Here is a 22,310-nt window from a genome sequence, read left to right as displayed (position 1 = left end):
AGCCCATTGCTGCAGTTTTTCAGCCCTTCTAGAATTGGTTATATGTAATCTGAGTCTATCTCAATCTTAAATAAATTTACAGTCTTCCTTAAACTTTCCCTCTATTGTTAATCTGCAGCTGTCCCTTTTAAGTAAAAATTACTTAAAAGTGAAAACTCTGCGGGGGGGGGGGGGTCCTGTTAGAACAAGGATTCTCTGCAGAACAACCCTGTTGTTGTAGAAGTTCCACCTTTGTGCCTTGCTGCCCACTGTGATTTAGAGAATACTTTTAGTTCACTAACAGCTCAATCCTATGCGTGTCTACTCAGAAAGAAGACCCACTGAGTTCAATGGACATTATTATGAGTAAACGTGTGTATCAGGATTGCAAGTCTAATACTTTAATCTGGTTTATTTCTTGATGGGCTGCTATTCCATTTTTTATTATTATTTAGCAAGGTTTATGTATCTCTTAATAAAAATAAAATAAAATAAAACTTTCAACAGTTTGGATAAAATAGTATACTCATTTTTTTTTTAAAAAAGATGACAAAAACAGTATCCAGATTTAATGGTTTTAAAATACTGATGCAGATGTTCAAATATGGCTTTTGTATTTCTTATCCTTTGTTTTATATACGTCATCTTGGGCAACTTGTTGAAAAGACGGCATATAAATAATGCAATAATAATAATAATAAAATGAACAATTATCATGCAGATTAATTGGACAAGGCTACTCACTAATATTAAGTAAATATTATTATTATTATTTGCTATGATCCTCAGTCTACTCAGAATTTTTTGCAAGGTTTAGTGCAAAATGTAACATGATGCAGATGTACCACAAGAGGTCACTCTGCATCCAGGAAAAATAAAATAAGAAAAGTTGAACTACCAAGTAACATCCACTTTAGAATTTCCTTATCTTGAAGAGCTGCAAATGTTCAAAAGGCATTGGGAATTCCCTTTTGGTCCCGTCCTCACCACCTCCAGGGATGAAAATTTCCAGGCGTGCATCAAGAGCTGTGTACACAATTGCACCCGGCCCCAGGGGCTGCCATCTGCATGGATTATTTCTCCCAGCCAAGGTTGTACAGAGGGAATGAAGCACAGCAGGTCAGTGGGAAATGATGGCAGCTCCTCTGTGCCTCCTAGCAGAAAATCCAGCTGCTGAGCACAAGCTGTGCAGGTTTCCCCCCTGTTCAGTCAGGGTGTGTGATGGCTCTGGTTAGGGCCAAGTTGCCAAAGGTGGAGGCTTGCAGTCTTTTCCAGGGATCAGTCTTATGTGCCAGTAGCTGATATTCAGCTGGGGAAGTCTGGCTAGGCTGGAGGGCTGGAAACTATGCAATCCTGCCTGATTTCTTTCCAGACTCTTAGATGCTGCCTGGCATATGAGGTTACACCCAGGAAATGTTGTAACTTTTTGTCCTTTTGTATCCTGACTGGAAGGGACGCAGGTGGCGCTGTGGGTTAAACCACAGAGCCTAGGGCTTGCCGATCATAACATCGGCAGTTCGAATCCCTGCGTCGGGGTGAGCTCCCATTGCTCGTCCCCAGCTCCTGCCAACCTAGCAGTTTGAAAGCACGTCGAAGTGCAAGTAGATAAATAGGTACCGCTCTGGTGGGAAGGTAAGCGTTGTTTCTGTGTGCTGCTCTGGTTCGCCAGAAGCGGTTTAGTCATGCTGGCCCCATGACCCGGAAGCTGTACGCCAGGTCCCTCGGCCAAAAAGCGAGATGAGCGCCGCAACCCCAGAGTCGGCCACGACTGGACCTAATGGTCAGGGGTCCCTTTACCTTTACCTTATCCTGACTGGAATGAAGACACACCTATATTCTTACATTTCATCATGGGGAAGGGCTGGAATATACCACATTGCCATTTATGTTGGCTCCTGTTGTCTTTTCCCCTTTGATTTGACCTTGATCATCCCCTGCTTCACCAACTCTTTTGGGCATATTACAGTGGTACCTCAGGTTACATACGCTTCAGGTTACAGACTCCGCTAACCCAGAAATATTACCTCGGGTTAAGAACTGTGCTTTGGCGTGGCAGCAGTGGGAGGCCCCATTAGCTAAAGTGGTGCTTCAGGTTAAGAACAGTTTCAGGCTAAGAACGGACCTCTGGAACGAATTAAGTACTTAACCTGAGGTACCACTGTATTTGCAAACCAGAAAAACTGTAACAGGCAACACACACACACACACACACACAGAGCAATCAAGCATGCACCACAGTCTAAATCTACTGTCTACAATAGAATGCTGCTTCCAAGCCTAGTTTCAGTGGACCAGTCTCTCTAAGTAAGCCCAGGGCTGGTTTTAGGTTTTGCAGTGCTCCTGAGCAAGATGTTATAGGCAGGCTCCCATCTTGGTCACCACGACCCCTGCAACAAGCACAAGAACATTAGAAGTACCTATTGGATCAGGCCAATGGCCCATCTAGTCCAGCATCCTGTTCTTATGGTGGTCAACCAGATGCCTGCAGGAAGCCTGCAAGCATTACCTGAGCACAGGAGCACTCCTGCCACTCCCCAAGGATTCCTGCAACCAGTATTCAAAAGCATTACTGCCTCCAGAGACAATTCCTTCTAGGCCAGTCTGCGCTGCTGCACAGGTGGAGAGGGCATTGCAACTGGCAGTTTCATGGCCAGAGGTAGGGTCCTTGCTGGGTCATAGACTTACAGCAGGTGCCCAGTCCTGGTCCTGAACGGGCCCACCTCCTTGTACCATTGCCCTCTTGCACTCCCTCTCCCTCTGAGCTGAAGGAAAGGCAAGTGGAGGCTGCTGACTCTTCTCCTTGCTTTTCTTGGTGAGGGCAGCTGAGCACATCTCAACAGAGAGGAGGAGCAGGAGGAGGAAGAGCTGTACTGGGAGCAGGGAGAGACGTGTTGGCAGCTAACAGCCACTGCTGGGGTGCAGACCTTAGCAAGTCTCTAATGCTGCCAACCTCTGATAACCTTGAATATGGCAGATTTACAAACTGTTATGGTACTCTGCTCTCTTCTACTCAGTACATCTTATAAGTTTGCAATAGGGCCCCATTTTATTTATTTATTATTTACATTCATATCCAGCCCTTATTTCAAGGAGATCAAGGTGGTGTATGCACTTCATCCCCATCTCTTTAATCTTTACAACATCCCTGTGAGGTAGGCTAGGCTGAGGGTGACTAGCCTGAAGTCACCCAGTGAGCTCTGTGGCTGAGTGGGGATTTGAACCCTGGTCTCCCAGATTTTGGTCCACTGTAAGACACATTTTCAGGAGATAACAGAGGGCAGGTTAAAATGACGTGTGTGTTGAGGAGGGCGGGGACGAACCAGGTACAGAGGCATCCTGGTGCTCCTTGCAGTATACAAATGTAATAAATCCAAAATAAATGAGCAGTACTTCAGGAGTTACCACAGCTGCGTCTGCTCAAATATTGGCTCCTGTATAACTCTAAAGAAAGAAAGAAAGAAAAAAGCATAAGGAAGAATGTTTGTCCTCTAATGCATCTGGTCACCTTATACAATGGGAATAACAGTAAAAAGCTGTGGACCACAGACCATAAATTGACCAGATGAAACCAACCTGACATCTCCCATTGATTTTGCTGCTTCAGCTCAATCCTACTTCTCATTGGAAGCTTAGAACAGGATAGGCTGTGAGCAATTGCAGAAATGGACAGGACAGAAGAGGGAGATTTGCAAGCATGTGGAATAGCAAGCCAGGGAATCAAAAGGTTGCTTGCCTCTCCCCCAGCCCCTCCAGAGGACTTCTGCACCTTTAAGGAACATAAACAATAATTTCATCCTCTATATACCTAGTGGATCACTGTACTCTTCAGAGATGGCATCCTGCACATACCATCTCACCAGTAGGTCTGTTCCTTATGATGTAGGAACCAGGTCTTTAGTGTGGCAGCACCTACTCTTCGGGACATCTCCTCCCCCATTACATATCAGGCAAACATTGTCTCAATAAGCCTTTTTAATGCATATTGAAGAATTTCCTTTTTCAACAAGTCTTTTCAATGAATATTTTTATACCAGTCTGCAGCTGTATTGGATTTCAAATCTGTCTTTTTTTAAAAAAATAATTGTTGTATATATGTTTTTCTTTTATTATTATTTAATCATGTGGAGATGTTTGCTAGGGAGCAATTCAAAAACCAAAGGAAATAGGCAAATAATTAATGCCAGAGCAGACTATTCATCCAGTACAGTGGTGCCCCGCAAGACGAATGCCTCGCAAGACGAAAAACTTGCTAGATGAAAGGGTTTTCCATTTTTCGAGGCGCTTTGCAAGACGAATTTCCCTATGGGCTTGCTTCACAAGACGAAAACGTTTTGCGAGTCTTGCGAGTTTTTCCCCTCCCCCCTTTTTCTAAGCCACTAAGCCGCTAATAGCTGCTTAGCCGCTAAGCCGCTAATAGCCGCTAAGCCGCTAATAGCGCTAATCCGCTAATCCGCTAATAGGGGTGCTTCGCAAGACGAAAAAACCACAAGACGAAGAGACTTGCGGAACGGATTAATTTCGTCTTGCGAGGCACCACTGTACTCTCAAGGGCAGTGGCAGTCCAAAGTTTTCCCCATCACCCTGCTACTCAAAAGGTAGCATCTGTCTCCCCCATTATTGACTTTCAGGAGAAATGTAAAGACATTTCTCTTTTACCCTGCCTTGAAATTAGTAACTGGTTGACTTTAAATGTTTTTAGATGGTTTAAAATTGTTTTTAAATCTTTTAAATATCTTTTTAGTTAATTTTAAATTGCATTAAAATGTTAAGAAGCATACCACCACACTTGCAGGCGGGATGCTTCTAAACACCAATTGTTGGAGATCACAATTGGGGAGAGTGCTCTGGTGCTCATGTCCTGCTTAAGGGTTTTCCTGGGGCACCTGATTGGTGACCACGAAAGCAGGAAGCTGCAAAAGCTGAGCCACTGGACTAATCCAGCAGGGCTTTTCTTATGTTATTCACAAAAGGAATCCACATGATCTGAGAACAGAATCCTCGGCATGTCTAGTCAGAAATAAGATCTGCAGAGCTCTGTGGGACTTTGTTTTTTGTCAGGTGAAAAAGGACAGGATCGCAGCCTCAGCTAATGGTTCTTAGATGCACAGTTCTATGCTTGCATACCCAGGCAAACAAAATTAGGTAACTTCCCCCAATCCCAATCCTGCAAATTCTCAACACTGTGAAACATTTAGGACTGCACCCAATGTTTCTCTGTTTGCTAACTAGCATGAAAGTTCTGCAGTGGAAGAGTTTAAAGGCAGTGAAACAAATTAGTCCAAAGCAACAGCTGCATTAGGGGAGGCTTGTAGTGCAATAGCTCATTTAGTTTGTGCAATTAGTTGTGCAACCATCTTTGGTAATGTGTTTGTGATTTCCCCTGTGCAATAATGTTCCACCAGTACAACGTTTATACACTACTAAATGTCTTTAACTAAGCACTACATTGGATACAACCCTTATCTTGCAAATTTTACTATTTTGCGTAACATGTTCTCGTTTAGTTAGTCATGGGGGATGGGCATAAGCTGCACTCAGCACAAAAGCTATGCCTTTGAACACTGGAAGTTTGGAAGTTATCTGTGGAAATTTGATTCTGCCTCCAGGCACAATTCAAAGTGTTGGTGCTGACCTTTAAAGCCCTAAATGGCTTAGGCCCTGCATACCTGAAGGAGCATCTCCACCCTCATCATTCAGCCTGGACCTATCCTGCACCACTCAATGTGTGAATCAGAACTTATTAATTCACTAGCTTCAGTCATTCCTGAATTTAATGCATGACTGGAAAAAATTACATCGAAGTACATTTAGGAATGTATCTTTGAGAGAAAATATCATTTGAAATGCGCATGTTGAGAGAAAATGTGTTTAAGAATTTATATTTAAATGCAAATGTTCATGTGGATTTAGTTATAAACACAGATTAGTGCAGAAATGTGATGTGTTTATCATGGGTAAACACATGCAAAAGTGACATGGGATTATAGTTCTTATGCATATTCTATGATAAAGCACCTATGTGAAAAGTACTGAACTTCAATTCCCATCAGCCTCAGTCAGCATGGCCAATCCCCAGGGATGGTGGGAAATGTAGTTCAATAGCATATAGAGGGTAACAGCTTCCCCACTGCTATGTTACATAGTTCTTATGTGTAGACTGATCTAATCCAAGCAAGCCACACCCCAGCTTTCCTCCAAGCAGTTCAAGGTGTTGTGATGGCTCTTCTCTCCCATTCTATCTGTGTGAGATAGGATAGGCTGAGATATAGTGACTGGCCAAGGTCACCCAGTGGCTGGGTGGGGATTTGAACCAGGGACACTCTAGTCAATAAACCATAATGCCTCTCCATATGCCAATCCCTGTGGACAATTTCCAGACTTTATTAACTATAGACTGATTTGCCCAACCCTGGTCACAACAGGGATTGCATTATAGTATGAAAAAGGTGGTGAGGAAGATACAGGCACATAGGCTCTACAGGGCCACTGAAGTATCTTAAGTACCTTGAACAGCTCAAGATCACAATACATCAAGGACTGCCTCTCCTCATACAAACAGACTCAGATCCTGTGATTGTCGTCTGAGGCCCTTCTTTGAGTGTCTCCCCCACAAGAATTCTGGAGAGTGACAATATGAGAATGGTCTTTTTTGTGGTGGCTCCCCATTTGTGGAATGCTCTCCCCGGCTAGGCACTCCTCACTTACAAATGTGGTGTTTTGGGGAGGCAGGTTTATTGGGTTGTTGTTTTGTTTTGATTATGTATTTTGTGGGGTTTTACATTTTGATTTTATTCTGTAAACCACTCTGAGACCTCTGGGTAAAGGTGTCAAGCAAAAAAGTTTATCTTCAACCTAGAGTTTGGCTGAATCTATGGCCTGTGGGAGGAGGGTTATTGGCTTGCTTTGCTTTTGTTTTATTATGTATTTTGTGTTTTCATTTGGAAGAAGGGTGTTATACAAACGTAATTTAAAAAATAAGTCTCTCAAAAAGAGCTTTTGCAAAGTTTCATAAAGTCGTGAGAGTTGTTAGGAGACCTATTCCCCACACAGAGCTATACTTCCCAATGTAGCGAAAAAGTCAATCCTTCTTCCCAGGGATCTCTGGGAATTGTAGCTCTGTGATAGTACCCTAACAACTCTCAGCACCCTTCATGAATTAAACCTCCCAGGATTCTGCTTTTAGGGGGAGGCATCATTGCAGGGGGTTAGATTCACGGTCCCCTCCAACTTTACAATTCTACGATTCCATGACTGTTTAAAGTGGCATGATATGGCTTTAAATGTATTGTGGAGATGAGGCATAAAAAATATTTGAAGGTCACTTACTCATAAACTGTTGTCCATCCATACTCATTGCTTTTGGTGGCTAGAAGACCTGTAGTGCCAGGATAAGTCATGAGAGCTAGATTGTAGCCCTGGGCATAAACTCTTTTGAGAATCCCATTGCTACTTATGGTCAGCCAGTATACTTGACCTCCAGGCATCACCAGCCAGAGAGGCAAACCACTGGCATCTCTGCGAATATGAACTGAATTCCCATTGCTGTTGGTAATGGTGCCAAGATCGCCTTCCCCGTTGTATGTGAAATTGTACATGAAGTCCCTTGTAATCAGATTGAGTGTGTGCAAGTGAGTCCCATTGCTGGTGAACTGATACAGTTCCTGGTCTGCTGGGGATGCAACCTCATAAATATTCATGTCATTGAGATGAGCCTTATTCCGACTGACTGCACGGATACGGATGTTGCCAAGGTCAGCTACATACAAGGTGCCGTCAGGAGATACAGCCAGGGAAGAGGGAGCTTTCAGTTTTGCGTCTTTAGCGAACCCACCATCACCTGCAAAACAACAGGGAGCAACTTTATTAAATTTGCACCTGATATGATTAACCAAACAAAAATAAGAACTCTCCAGACTTAATATTTCTAAAACTGTAAACCAGTATTTTGCTCCAACAGATTTGTTTCTCATTATCTAATGCAAGTACAATTCTTAATCGGCACAGTTGAAGAACGGACACAGGAGATATAGATGCTTCAGTTACCCTAATAGTTGTAAATCTACAGTGCCGTTGGCTGGGCAGAGCTACTACATTTCAAGTTCCCAGGGCACAAAGAAGGTCACAGACAAATATGCTCTCCTCTGCAAAATTCACGCCTTCTTGAATCAAAATCCATTCATGAAGTAAGCAATGGGAATACAGTCAAAAGCTAAAAAACTGAGTTTGTTGCATTTCATAAAGTCCAGTAGAGTATATGTAAGATGGTTTTAAATACGAGCTCATAGAGATAGATACAGACTTATCAGAGCTTATAGCAGGCTCACTGAAATCAAAGGGACTTAAATTAGTCATCACTAACTGAAGTCCCATTGATTTCAATTGGTCTATTAAGTTTAGATCCGACCCATTGTGTTTAGGTTTGCTGTACCAGAACTGAATTATTTTGTCACTGATGAACATTTAAGACTTGCTTGGCCATTTAGCAGCTGCCTCCCAGGCAGTTTCTTCCATCAATGCAGGAATGTAATGAAAGAAAAGACCCAGAACTTTCCAATGCCATCAAGATTATAAAGGTGCAGTAACTTCTGTGTCAAGAATGGCTTGCCCTAGGTTCTGAACCACTGAGGAAGCTCATGGAAGATGAAAGTCTATGTCTTCAGGCAGACCTATCTTCCCATGAGTTCATAGGCTATTTTATCTGTTTATGATAGCCTGTCTTCTAGGGGTATGAACTGGGTTCAGCCACATCCTGAATCCTGAGCTGGAGGACGTGTTGGTCTGCCATAGTCAAAACAAAATAATTTTTTTTTCCTTCCAGTAGCACCTTAAAGACCAACTAAGTTAGTTCTTGGTATGAGCTTTTGTGTGCATGTGTATCTGAAGAAGTGTGCATGCACACGAAAGCTCATACCAAGAACTAACTTAGTTGGTCTTTAAGGTGCTACTGGAAGGAAAAATTTTTTATTTTGTTTTGACCTGAGCTGGAGGAATATGCCTTAGAGGTTGTTAGAGGTGAAGTGGGATTGATGTTTCTTCAACTTGCAGACCAATTGCCCACAAACTATAATGGGAGACTAGAATATTCCTTATTTATATACTCCAAAACTGTTCAAGATACTCGTGGGAAAATACTTCATTTATTCTTCTGAAATTTGGCAGTATTCATTTTACACCCCCACCCGTGGAAGGAGGGGAAAACTAGCCTGAAAATGGCATCTTATTCTGCCCCAAAATAAATAAGCCAGAGATATGTCATTAAAACCAAAAAAGGAGAAAATATTTAAAGGTGCCCAGCACACACAAAAATACTGAACCTATCTGACTGCAACTTTGTGGACTTTATCCAACATGCAGGGGCCACCAGGTCTGCAGATTAACAAAGCGGACTCATAAGGAAGTCAAGTCAAATTGGCCAGCCTACAAAGCATTTCAAATTGAGAGTTCTTTCCAAAGCACCAAATCAAGGTTTGAACCTAATAATGTGGTTGTTGCCCACACCTGCTACCTTCTGCTAGCATAAGAGAAGAACGTTTTATTTCAAGTAAGAACTAGAAGTTTTATTTCAGTGTTTGCAGTACTCTCAAGTTCAACCATCCATTACTACCAATTAGCAAGCGCAAAGATCCCATACACATGCATGTTGAGATCTTCAGTTGAGGCCCTCCCTGGCTAGCTGCAACCAGTTGAAATCCATTCTGTGACAACCTTTCTGTTGTGGCACCCAGTTTTATGGAATCACCCCCCTCCACTGTAATAAGAAAAGCACTGAGTCTGAGAAGCTTTTAATGCTTGCTAAAGATCTGTTTGTTCACCCAGGCATTTGCTGACTGTTAATGCTAAGCATTTAGAGGAAATGAGCTAGTGAACTGTTGTTGTTGCTGTTGTTTTGTTGTTTTGGATCGTCCCCCCCTCGTTTTAACCAGTTACATTTCTTAGAAACTTGTTTGCAATGTTATGAACTGTCCTGTAATCAGTCATGAAGGGCAGTGCAGAAATGTTTTAAATAAAATAAATAAAATAAAAGGTCCAGAAGAGGATAATCAGAAAAGAAAAGGGGAGCCCTGTGTCATCATGCTTCCTCGGGGTACAGATGTCTTATATATGCCTCCAAACATGCATGTTGTCAACTATTTTTTCTTTGTCTCACCCATCAGCCTCCTGTGGCATCATTTAGCAATTTGATTCTCTTACAACAGCATCTGCATGCTTAACAAAAAGCATGTGAATGTTGTTCTGAATCACTATGCATCCCACCCCATCTCCAAGCAGACCTTGTAAAACATACACACTACAAATTATGGTGATGCTAGGCAAGATTAGTCACCCAATATCTTATGCTGGTTAATCTTCCTCATTTTGATATAAAGCCTAAAATGACACGAGATACATCATTTGCCATTCACCAGGTGATGCTCAAGGATGAACAGCTTCTGTTACATGAATGCCTATGTACTTCATCATTTGGAATAAGGAACTGGAAGAGGAAAAAACAGTTGGGGACCCAGGAAAAATGAAGACTGGACACTTGTGCAGAAACCCCAAAAAAGTAGAAATTTGCATGTGGAACAAGGATGGAGGAGAATTTTGTTTGACCTGAATTTTTAAGCAGATCAACTGGATTTACCCTTCCTGCATTAATATGTAAACATTTGCACTGTGCACTTCTCTGAATTTTTCAATGCACTTTTGGTTCCAAAATATGTGTACAAATAATGTGTATTTTATGGGGCGGGAAGTATACAAAGATTACTATTTTATGGGGGAATGTATATAAAAATATTCAGGAATCCATATATTAGTGGAGGGGTCTGGTAAGTGAATTTTTCAAGTTTTTTTTAAAACACCCAGGGAATAAGGGCTGGAATAGACTTGTGTTTACATGCATGTAAAACTGGCACAGTATGGGAGTAGATGGATCCATACATCCATTGTATGTGGGGGGGGGGGATAGGAATCATACTTGCACTGATTTTGAATGGGTGCCCTTCCATTTTTGCAGGACAGATTGTGCATTCAGATCCTTACCAGTGTTGGAGTCTATGCATGTTAAGTGCAGAAGTAATGATCAATGCAGAGAGATCAAACAGGGATATGCATATCTGTCAATTTAATTTTCTCACAGTCCCTTATCTTTCCAATCTTAAAAGTGAGCACATTTCCATATCAGCTTGCAATTTATTTATTTATTTAATTCCTCAGGTAATCTGTCAGCATTTTAGTGTTAATATGCATGTTTAATGTGTGGCTTTGACTAAAATACACATATTTGCAGAGCAGTTTTTCTTCATGCATTTCATATGTTATTCTCATCAATATATGTATTAGTTATGCATACTTTGCCCTAGAATATGCATTTTATTCAAATATAACTTGGCTGCAAAATTCAGAGAAGTGTAAATTTCAAAGGGTGGCTGTGTTTCAGTTCACACATTGTTTTAGAAAATGTGAATTAGGTATAATTCACATATAAATGTGAACTGAATCAATTTCCCCCTCATCCTTTGATGTAATGCCAAAAAGCATGATCCTAATCCCTCTCTGTACATTTCTATCCAGCATGACCATCAACACAGGACTCAGGATTTCTTGTGACGTTAATCTCACAGTCCTAATTTCATTACCACTTCCATTAGCAGACACATCATTTTGTAGATGACAAGGGATTTGTCATGGTCCTTTTTGCAGGTGATTTTGCAGTCCTGAAAAATGAGTAAAATCACAGAAACAAAGAACTGGAAGGGACCTTGTAGGTCACGTAATCTACACCACCTTACATGCATGATTTGAAAAGCAGGATGAAACTACAGCATCCTTAACAGACATTTATCCAGCTTCTGGTTAAATATCTCTGGCAAAGGAGAACCTATTAGCTTCCAAGGTAGACAGTTTTGGGACTGTCAAACAGCTTGCACTGATAGGACCCCTCTCCTCACATTTACCCAAAATCTGCTTCCCCAAACTCTCTACCCATTGGTTCTAATTACGCAGAACAAGTTTAATTTATGTTATAAATAATGCTACAATAATGGAGCTCCCTGTTTATTAATTCAACATGTAGGAAAGAAGCAGCACAACTAATTATTGAATCTTCATATCTCTGAATTTCTCTTAAGAATGACCAGTAGGATCTGAAATATGTTGGATTAATACACATCTCTTTTGTCTACCCTGTTGCCTATTGCTCCTGGTTCCAGTTCTTTTATCTTCTATATGACAGGTTTTTAGATAGCACTAGCTGTCAATTGGGGACGCGGGTAGCGCTGTGGGTTAAACCACAGAGCCTAGGACTTGCTGATCAGAAGGTCGGCGGTTTGAATCCCTGCGACGGGGTGAGCTCCCGTTGCTCGGTCCCAGCTCCTGCCAACCTAGCAGTTTGAAAGCATGTCAAAGTGCAAGTAGATAAATAGGTACCGCTCCGGCGGGAAGGTAAACGGCGTTTCCGTGCGCTGCTTTGGTTCGCCAGAAGTCATGCTGGCCACATTACCCGGAAGCTGTACGCCGGCTCCCTTGGCCAATAAAGCGAGATGAACGCCGCAACCCCAGAGTCGTCCACAACTGGACCTAATGGTCAGGGGTCCCTTTACCTTTAGCTGTCAATTAGCTACTGGGCTAAGCTCAAGGCTCTGGTTTTGGTGGGACTAGACTACCTATAAAACCATCTCACCAGTTACATAGCCAAGTAATCACTGTGTTCTGCAGGAGAGAGCATTCTGCAAATGCTGTACTATCACGAGGTGCATTCTACATGGTATTTAGTGTGGCACCTTCTCTATCACCATTTGATTCTATAAAAGCATTTTAAAATAACTGTTTCTAGATATGCAACTGTTCTATATATGTTATATTGTAAATGCTTTGGGATGCCTAATGGGAAGTGATTACCGTATTTTTCCATCTATAACATGTCCCCATGTATCAGATGCCCCCTATTTTGGGGGAGTCGGATTTAACAAAATGGCCTTGGCACTATCCATGTATAAGATGCCCCCTAATTTTTGACATAATTTATTAGGGAAAAAATCTAGTCTTACACATGGAAAAATACGGTAATTAGTGAGCCAGTGTGGCATAATGGTTAGTGTTAGACTAGAACCTGGGAGAGCAGGAGGTTCACAATCCCCACTCAGCCATGAAGTTCACTGGGTGACCTTGGACAAGTCACCATCTCTTAGCCTCACCTACCTCACAGGGTTGTTGTGAGGATGAAATGGGGAGGAGAACCATGTACACCACACTGAGATCCTTGGAAGATAAAAGTGGTGCATAAATTAAATAAATAAATAAATAAATAAATAAATAAATAAATAAATACTACTACTACTACTAATAATAATAATTGAATGGTACTATGATGTCTCCTCTTAGTCTTCTTTAGGCTAAACACATACAGATAATTAAACCATTTCCCACAGAAATTTGTTTACATGCCCTTTATTACTCTCTTTCCCCTCCTTCAGACACACAGTGGTTTGCAGCTCCCCATTCTAAACTATGTCCTCTCTCTCCTGCTGCTATTGGATTAGTTCAGGGGTAAGCAAACTTACCACACCTTGGGCTGGTGCCTCCAGCGCCGATTGCACGGTGGGCCGGAGGGCGGGGGAAGCGTGTGCCCATACGCTATTTCTGGTGCACTTCCAGGTTGGAGGAGCACTGGAAATAGCTTGTGTGAATGTGCACGGGCCTCCTTCGACCCAGATGTGCACCGGAAAGAACACTTGCGCATGGGCAAATAACGCTTGTGCAGGCGCACAAGCTATTTCTGGCGCTGCTCTGATCTGGAAGTGGGCAGCTGTGCAGCGCAGCACCGGTAAGAGCAGACAGTGGCGGCGGGTGTTGCCCCAGTCCGGATAAATGAGTCCCTTGGGCCTCACCCGGCCCATGGGCCTTAGTTTGGGGACCCCTGGATTAGTTGACTAAACCACCATAAAATGAATCAACTGCCCTTTCCTCATCCCCATTTCCTAATGATGTTTTTGGAGCATGAACATTAGACTGACATACGGGAGGCATACTCATTTCAGCATGAGGGTAACATCCAAGCTGGCTAATTGTTTCATGTTGCACACAGCTCAATCCAGTCTTATGGATATGATAATGTGGCTCATACTGACCTGAAACCTGTTTTGAGGCACGTCAACAGTGCCCTGTGCAAGAAGTATTGCATTGCACAGCAGAGATGATGACTGCGCTACTATTGCATGAATCTGTCCTCACAGTACCATAGGATCATGGTATCCAACCATCTGAATATTCAAACTGTGAACAGTGGATGCCAGAATGAAGATTGAAGGGAAAATGTGAAAATGTAAAATGCACAGACGTGATAGCTTGAAATAGGATTTTTACATACTTTTATGAATTCTTTGGGATTTCCTCTGCTTCAGAAATTCAGATTTCAAAGCTTTTGAGGGCACTGTTTTCTTTGTGGAGATCAGAGGGACGAACTGTTACATCAAACTAAAAGTCTTCAGCTCAGAGGCAGAGCATAAGCTCTGCATGCAGAAGGTCCCAGGTTCAATCCCCAGCATCTCCAGGAAAGACCCACGTGTGTGTTTTTAAAAAAACATTTTTAAAAAACTTGAAATGTAGGTCCACATCTACAGACGGTGTAAACAACAATGAGCTGGATAGACCAAGGGTCTGACTCTATTACAGAATTAGGTACCGTATTTTTCGCTCTATAGGACGCACTTTTCCCCTCCAAAAATGAAGGGGAAATTTGTGTGCGTCCTATGGAGCGAATGCAGGCTTCCGCTGAAGCCTGGAGAGCAAGAGGGGTCGGTGCGCACCAACCCCTCTCGCTCTCCAGGCTTCAGGCAGCCTGAAGCCTGAAGCCCAGGGAGCGCAGGGCCAACTGCCCCACAGCTAAAAACGAAGCCGCTCGCAACCTCTCCCCGCTGGAGAGGTTGTGCATGGCTAAAGAGGAAGCCAAGACAGCCAGCGGGATGGATCCCGCTCGCTGTCTTGGCTTCCTTGCTCTTTGGGGCTGGGGAAAAAAGATAATTCCCCCCCTTTATTTCCCCTCCTAAAAACTAGGTGCGCCCTATAGTCCAGTGCGCCCTATAGAGCGAAAAATACGGTAATTTATAGACCACTTCTTACTTCAAAAAAGTCTCTATGTCAAGGATGGTGACCTTTTTGGTTCTGTGGGCCACATCCATATCAGGATCTAGCCTTGTGGGCGACATCTGACATGTGGGAGGGCTGCCTACCTGCAATCACCTGATGTCCCAATGATATCAAGCAATTGGGTGCTTTGAGGTCCTGAAGTTGAGGACCTGAGTATTTTTGTCTGGCTGGACTATTATTATTATTATTATTATTATTATTATTATCATCATTTTTTATTGAATTTATATACAGAACTATGTCATTGAACTATGATAATGCTTCATGTTTGCCTGGATGGAGGACAGAGATGAGTTAGTATGTAGAATCTAGCGTATTGTACAAAGATAACATTTACACTCCCTGCTCTATCAACTTTTGCCTCTGGCTCCATCTACCACTGATGTCTCTCTTGGAAGGCTGCCCAGAAGGGAAAGCAGCCATTGTACCAAAAGATTCTGCATCCTCGTTTAATACGTACCAGAGAAACAGTCACAATTGGGGTCAATCTTACAGTCACAATCCGATGGAGCTCCAGCTATGATGGAGATTTCACCATTAGTTGTAACCTGTTGGATGCGGTTGATCTTCCTTTCATCAGTCTCGGCAATGTACAGCACTCCGCTGTGAGATACGCCTATGGCTCTTGCCGACTCAAGTGTTGAATGGATTGCCACTTTGCTGACCAAAACATGATCTATGCCTGGCACCTGGCAGTGAATAGGTCGGCCGGCAATAATGCGCACTTGCTGATTTTGAGAAATTTGTAGCACAATGTTATTGTCCAGAACATATAACGAATTGTCAAGTGGGTTGACAGCAAGGTCTGTTGGCCATTCCAAGCGGACCTGCAAAAAAGAGGGAATAAAGCAAGAGTCAAAGAAGTAGTTTCTCCATGGTTTCCACTTTTGGCCAAGTAGGATAATTGTGTGCCTGTGGGTGAAATCAGGTCAGTGAAGCACAAGCCAAAGTTGTGGACAGTCAGTATGGCGTACTGGTTAGAAAGCTGGACTAGGACATGGGAGACCCAGGTTCAAATTCCCACTCAGCCATGGAAATTACCGAGAGGAAAAATTGTGCGCCATCTGGACGAAAGATAGGGGGGAAATGTAATAATAACATAAATAAACTCTCTTCCAGTTGACACTCTTTTGACCCCTTGATCTTGACTCAAATTTGTCCAATGCCCAGGCCCAGACTTTGGGATTGAAGTCCAAGGTACCACTAAGCAGTGTGAGCTGGAGGGCCCTCAACACAGCAAGATGTTTTACAAGGCCAGCCCTCTCATTAGGATGAGTGAGGCAGTTGCCTCAGGCAGCAGTTGCTGAGGGACAGGGAGTGATGGTAAAGTGATGAAGGACAAAGCTGTGCATGCCCTGTCCCACCTAAGTGAGCTGAATACTCTCAGGTGTGGAAGAGGATGCTATCCCATTGCCGGTACTAAAGTAAGATTCACTTGCCAGCCTGGTTGGAGGCATCTCATCCTTTGCCTCAGGAAGAAAAATGTCTTGGGCTAACTCTGCTAACTTGCCATATTTTGAAATAAATGAAGACAGAATACATTACTCTTAGTTATGCCTTTTCTGGACTTATTTTCTGGGTTCTGAGGTACTGTACAAAAGGAGCAGATCTGCTTATTGCATGAGCCAAACTTTGATTTCAGGAACCCAGGGTGGTCATTATGATTACAGAGATTATTCTTCCTAGCAAACTTTGATATAAACACCACAATGGGCCCCAATGGGCCCATGAAAATGGGCATCTGGATGGTTGACAGCTCTCTGACAGCAGGACTAAAGGAACCCTCTAGGCAAGAGAAATCTGGTTACTTCCTCTTCTCATTAAAAGCAGGAAAAAGAGAATTTATCCCCATGACCAACTGAAGCCTGTGCTGGAACAACACAGAAGTTTTGGTTAATTGGGAATGAAAGCTTATTATCTTGGTCCATTGATATCTTTGGGTAACTTCTGAACATACGTGTTCCCTGATCAGAGCTCAGAGCTACGTATGTTTCTCTTTGATTAACATGAGGAGCAGCTGTTCATGGAAAAGTGTTCCAATTATAAACTAGGAAAGACTGAGTGAAAGAGTGTGTGTGTGGGGGGGGGGGGAAATCTAAAATATGAACTGGGCACTTCAAGGTTGAGCAGAATGATGTCTTTCCCTGATGTCCAATACTCAAGTGTGTGCCTTTGCGTTAAACTCAAATGTGAACATGAATCTCTTAGAGTGAAAGGACACCACTTTTAATCAACATATAATTCCAGTGTTAAGCAAGTAGGTCTGGATAAATTTTTGGCTGTTTTAAGTTAAAATACAATACTCTCTATTTCCCCCTTTTTATTCTCTTGTGAGTTTGTTGCTGAAAGGTTGACATTGCATGGTCCCACTGTGAGAGCTTTGACTTCAAGAGAGAGGGGGCTGGGTGGCCCATTTTTTTGAATGTCCCAAAAGTATGTTTGCGAAATTAGAATATAATGTTTCCTTTAAATAATATATTTTCCCCATAGTAGGATTTTACTTTGCAGCATTAGAGAAACTGAAAAAGGAGGAAAGTTAATTTGCAACCTATCTAAGCCAAAACCAAATGGTTTCAAGGTGGCTCTTCCTGGCTTGGGTATAATTTTTGACCTAGTTTTGATAAGGGAAGCAGAAGGATTCAATAATGAAAATTAAAGGAAAAGGAACAAAGAAGGCTCAGAATCGTTATGTAAGTCATAATTAATAAAGGCCTAATTTTTAATGAGGAGTAATGTGATTCAGCATAGATATCAGAGAAAACCAAGCAGTGTGGTTGGAGATTTGAAATGAGAAAGGTTTTATGTTAGGGAAACACACAAAGAAGTAGAATTGGTTTTTTTTTTTGGGGGGGGGGTTGAGGCTTCTGTCTGTCTGTCTTTCTCTGGGTACTTTCATACAGCTTTCCTCCCCCTATACCAACAGCACCTTTCCTGAAAGTGTGCCGATCTTAGGAGACAGGAAGAGCTCCCTTTTCTATTTTTCTTTTCCCTAATCCACATGGATCATTTTTGCTTCATCATTAAGTGGGGATTTGAACCTTGGGCTCCTCAGCCCTCGGCCTTGTCTGCACTATGCATTTAAAGAAGTATCATACCTCAAAAAGCCCTAGGAACTGTAGTTTGTTAAGGGCCCTGGGAGGTGTTAAGAGATCCCTATTCTTCTCACAGAGCTACAATTCCCAGAGTTCCTTGGGAAGGGGGATCAACTCTTAAATCACTCTGAAAAAGCTGTAGCTTTGTGAGAGGAATATGGGGCTTCCTAATAACTCTAAGCATCCTTAACAAACTAGAGTTCCCAGGATTCTTTGGGAAAGTCATGACTGTTTAAAGACGTATGATACTGCTTTAAATATATAGAGTAGGTGAGGCCTAAGTGTGATCCTTTGAAAACTTAACACAATGGAATAACTGCTTGCTTATATCCATCAAGCAATTTAGCAGCTTCTTACTCATGCCTGTTGTGTGATCTGTGACAGCAAACAGGGTGGCTACAGAAATGTACCAAAGTGCTTAAGGGTCATTATTTTCCTGCTGTAATTAAGGCTTTTTTGAGGGAGAATAATTATTTGAGTGCAAAAAGAACACCATTAGTGCAACATGGATACATTTTCCCATTGTGTTCGTATGAAAACACTGATAGCAAACATAATTTATTTTCCTCTGACATTCAAGCATGTTAGTTCCACAGCATCCCCTATTAAGGTGGGCAAATTATTATCCTTCAAGCAACTCATGCAAATAAGCAAAAACAAATCCTGTCAGGCAACATCAGTCACAATTTTTCCATAACATGCTTGCTGCTGTTCAAGTTGTCATAAGCAGTGTGAGCAAGCTGAAAACGCTGGTCAAGAGGCACCAGCAGTGTAATATATTATTATTTCCACAAGAATAAAAATGTTTGGAAAAGAATATATTCTGACATAAGACAAGTGTTGCTGGTCCCATATGAAACACATCAAATATGGGTGATCCTTCCAGGGTGCTATTTGGGTAGTTGTACTACTATGAGCCCCCTCTCTGGGCATTTGGACAGAATCTTTTCCCTTCAACTCCTTTACCTTGATATTTTGATCGTGAATAGAGGGGTCGGGCACCTTCCCACTCTCTCTGTGCTTAGACTAAGGATCCAACCTAACATAATTTTCCTCTGGCAACTTGTGACAGTAGCTGTGAGGTAGGCAGAACCTCCAAGCTGGTCCAATTTGTCTTCAGGCAAATTCCTCCATGGCTCCAAATACAATGAGAAAGTAACCCCACAGCAAGGTCATGTACACGCACTAAGGTAAAGGGACACGGGAGGTGTCGTGGTCTAAACCACTGACGCTCTTGGGCTTGCCGATCGGAAGGTTGCAGTTCGAATCTGCGCAATGGGGTGAGCTCCCATTGCTCCTTCCCAGCTCCTGCCAACCCGGCAGTTTGAAAGCATACCAGTGCAAGTAGATAAATAGGTACCACTGTGGCGGGAAGCTAAACGGCATTTCCGTGCACTCTGGTTTCCATCACAGTGTTCCATTGTGCCAGAAGCGGTTTAGTCATGCTGGCCACATGATCCAGAACCCTACCTGTGATCAAATGCTGGCTCCCTTGGCCTGAAAGCAAGATGAGTGCCACAACCCCATAGTTGCCTTTGACAGGACTTAACCGTCCAGGGGTCCTTTACCTTTTTTTTTTTTTTACCTTTTACATGCACTGCCCACTTTCTTTTGGGCGGGGCCAAAACATGCAGGGTGAATGAGTGGGACATCTGTTGACAATTGCCAAGCTGACCTGAGTGAAGCCAGGCTTCAGTTAGGTCTGCCACACACTACGGTCCCCTAGCTTGGCCGTGACTGGCCAGTTCAAATTTTGAAGTCCTGATGTTCCGCGTGGCCAGCCAAGGCTGATGTTGCCACCAGCTGGTTGCATGGGAAATCTTTGCCCCACCCCTTGACCCACCCACAGCCACACTGGGCTGCAACTGCTGCCATCTTTCCTGCACAGAGACATTTGAAGAAACCTGCTATACTGTACTTAGATAATTGATGTTTTAACAAAGTGAGGTTAATGAGATTATTATGCCTTAACCTGCTTGGTTACAATGGGTGCACAACAAAATTTAGAGCACTCATTAAGTGATTAAATTTGTCCTTTTCATCCAGGGGATTTTCTTTAAAAATATTTCTATCTGGCATTAAGATGAATGTGGCTGAGCTCACCATTCTGGCAGGTGGTGGTGATATTTTGAGAGGAAGATGAATGGGGCGAGCCAGCTGGAAACAGATTCTAGTCCTTAAAGACACCTGTTTCATTTCCCCCCACACACTATACATATTTTAAGGAAACTATGCAGGGCTAGTACATCACAAAATCCCAGGCTTTTCAAAACTGTTGATAAGTGAGAAGCTCAGTGTTTTGAGAGCAAAAGGTTCCAGGTTTGATCTGTGGCTTTTCTTGATAGGGCAGGGGAATAATCTTGCCTGGAACCCCTGGAGAGCTGTTGCCAGTTAGTGAAGGCATTGCTGAGTTAAGTAGTTCAATAGTCTGAATTGGTGTAAGGCTGTGTTCCTATGGTATACACAGTCTGAATGGACAAGGTCAAATGGATGAAATATGTTCTGCCTCTAATAGAAGACATTAACATATGCAAAAAAATGTTCAGTATACATTCAGCAACTCAGGGCTAATTTTATTCATGACGTTCATATAACCAATGAAAAATATATGGTTAACTCGTGGATGTGGCACCGGTGGCCCTTCCTATGTTGCTGGATTCCAACTCCCATCATCATTGGCTATGCTAACTGGGGCTGATGGGAGCTGGAGTCCAACAACACACAGAAGGCCTCAAATTCCCCATCTCTTGGTTATTTGCTCAATGAAGAAACAATAATCCTTACTCTAAATTTAGAGATAGAAGCAAAACAAAATAAAAAAGGCCAAATCTATGTTTAATTATAATGTCAGGAGGCAACAAACACAATGTATTTTCTTGGCATCACATTAACAACAAACAAGGATCTATTGCAGCACGCATTATGATAATTTATTCCATAAGATCAACTGGAGATAAGAGGAAGGGGGGAAACTGGCTGATGCACAGTCAATATTTTTTTCCAGGCAAAATGTCAACCAAGCTAAGTACCTCTTCCCCAAAGTAAACTTTCTTTTATATAGGATTAACTCATTTTTTAAAAAAGCAATGGAAGAATATTATAAAGAAATGAATATGGTATCATAAAAGTGCTCATACTACCATTAAGACTCTCCAGGCAAATCAGGAAGGCGAATGCAGGCCCAAGCACATGATATCAATTACTATTATGCAAATTGTTTGAACAAGATTCCTGATGTCTCCTTGGTGCTTAAATCTGTGAGACTACTGCTGTGATGAAATCTGTCCTCCAATTTTTTAAGGCTCTCCCCCTTCCTTTTAACTCTGTAAAAAAGCTTGCATTTATCTGTCTCATCCTCACATCACTCGAGAAGTTCTTTAGAATTTCAGTGAGTGTGGGCTTTTGAGCTCACACCCCTGTTGAGAGGTGGTCAAAGGTGATATTTCCATTTTTCTTTCTGGCTAATATTTCTTCAGCACTCTGCAGCCTTCCCAGCTATCCACGCTTCCTGCTCTGAAGATAGCTCCATGGGAGAGGTCACCTCACGATGTCTCCCCCTGGCTTTTAGTTGAAGTGTGGGAATGCAGGAATTCTAAAGACTGCAGACCCACCGGTGAAATAATTTGTAGAATCAAGAAAGGACACTCACAAATATCCACAGCTACCTCAAAAGTAAATAACCATGGCATAAATTCTGCACTCCACCCACAATAATTTCACATATCACTCTGTCTCTTTAGTAAGATTCAAATACAATATCTTTTATCATTAATGCAGAATTGTAAAACAACAACAACCTGGGGTGAGTGGGTGGATTTTCAGTACAGTACTACATGAGACAGATCAATACGAGTGAAAAACAAAACCACAGTTTTTAATTACCTGAAGAGTTTAAGTAGTGAGTTTACCTAGGTCAGATTCTTCTACTAATATAGCAATAAGTGGGAACAACTATTTCTTCCTAGGAGGTTCATAAGCCTGGCAACACAAAAGCTAATAACAAATGTCCTTAGGTAGCTGTCACCTACATATTTTACACAGTTTAAATACAATAAATTATGATAAAAAGCAAGTCAGGAGTGGCAGACTAGGGTGATGTCTGCTGTTTGC

At 42.3% G+C, this 22,310-nt stretch overlaps 1 protein-coding gene and 1 long non-coding RNA gene across 11 annotated transcripts in view; one reads left to right on the top strand and one right to left on the bottom strand.

Annotated features, from left to right (window-relative positions):
* Nucleotides 1–22,310, top strand: part of LOC307207744 — a 962,945-nt gene that overhangs the window by 59,540 nt on the left and 881,095 nt on the right. The gene's annotated exons all lie outside the window — the stretch shown is intronic.
* TENM1 (teneurin transmembrane protein 1) overlaps nucleotides 1–22,310 on the bottom strand; it is a 399,682-nt gene that overhangs the window by 39,470 nt on the left and 337,902 nt on the right. For all 10 annotated transcript variants that reach the window (XM_079961576.1, XM_079961584.1, XM_079961581.1 and 7 more), the window contains 2 exons: nucleotides 15,569–15,935; nucleotides 7,306–7,816 (listed from right to left, as the gene is read on the bottom strand). In XM_079961576.1, coding sequence (XP_079817702.1) covers nucleotides 7,306–7,816; nucleotides 15,569–15,935 — 878 coding nt within the window. The remainder of the gene's footprint in view (nucleotides 1–7,305; nucleotides 7,817–15,568; nucleotides 15,936–22,310) is intronic.

This window comes from Podarcis cretensis, assembly GCF_951804945.1.
Source record: "Podarcis cretensis genome assembly, chromosome: Z".
In the NCBI taxonomy this organism is placed as follows: Eukaryota; Metazoa; Chordata; class Lepidosauria; order Squamata; family Lacertidae; genus Podarcis; species Podarcis cretensis.
The sequence above is the reverse complement of the archived record's forward strand: the minus strand, read 5'-3'. Positions and strand labels throughout refer to the sequence as shown.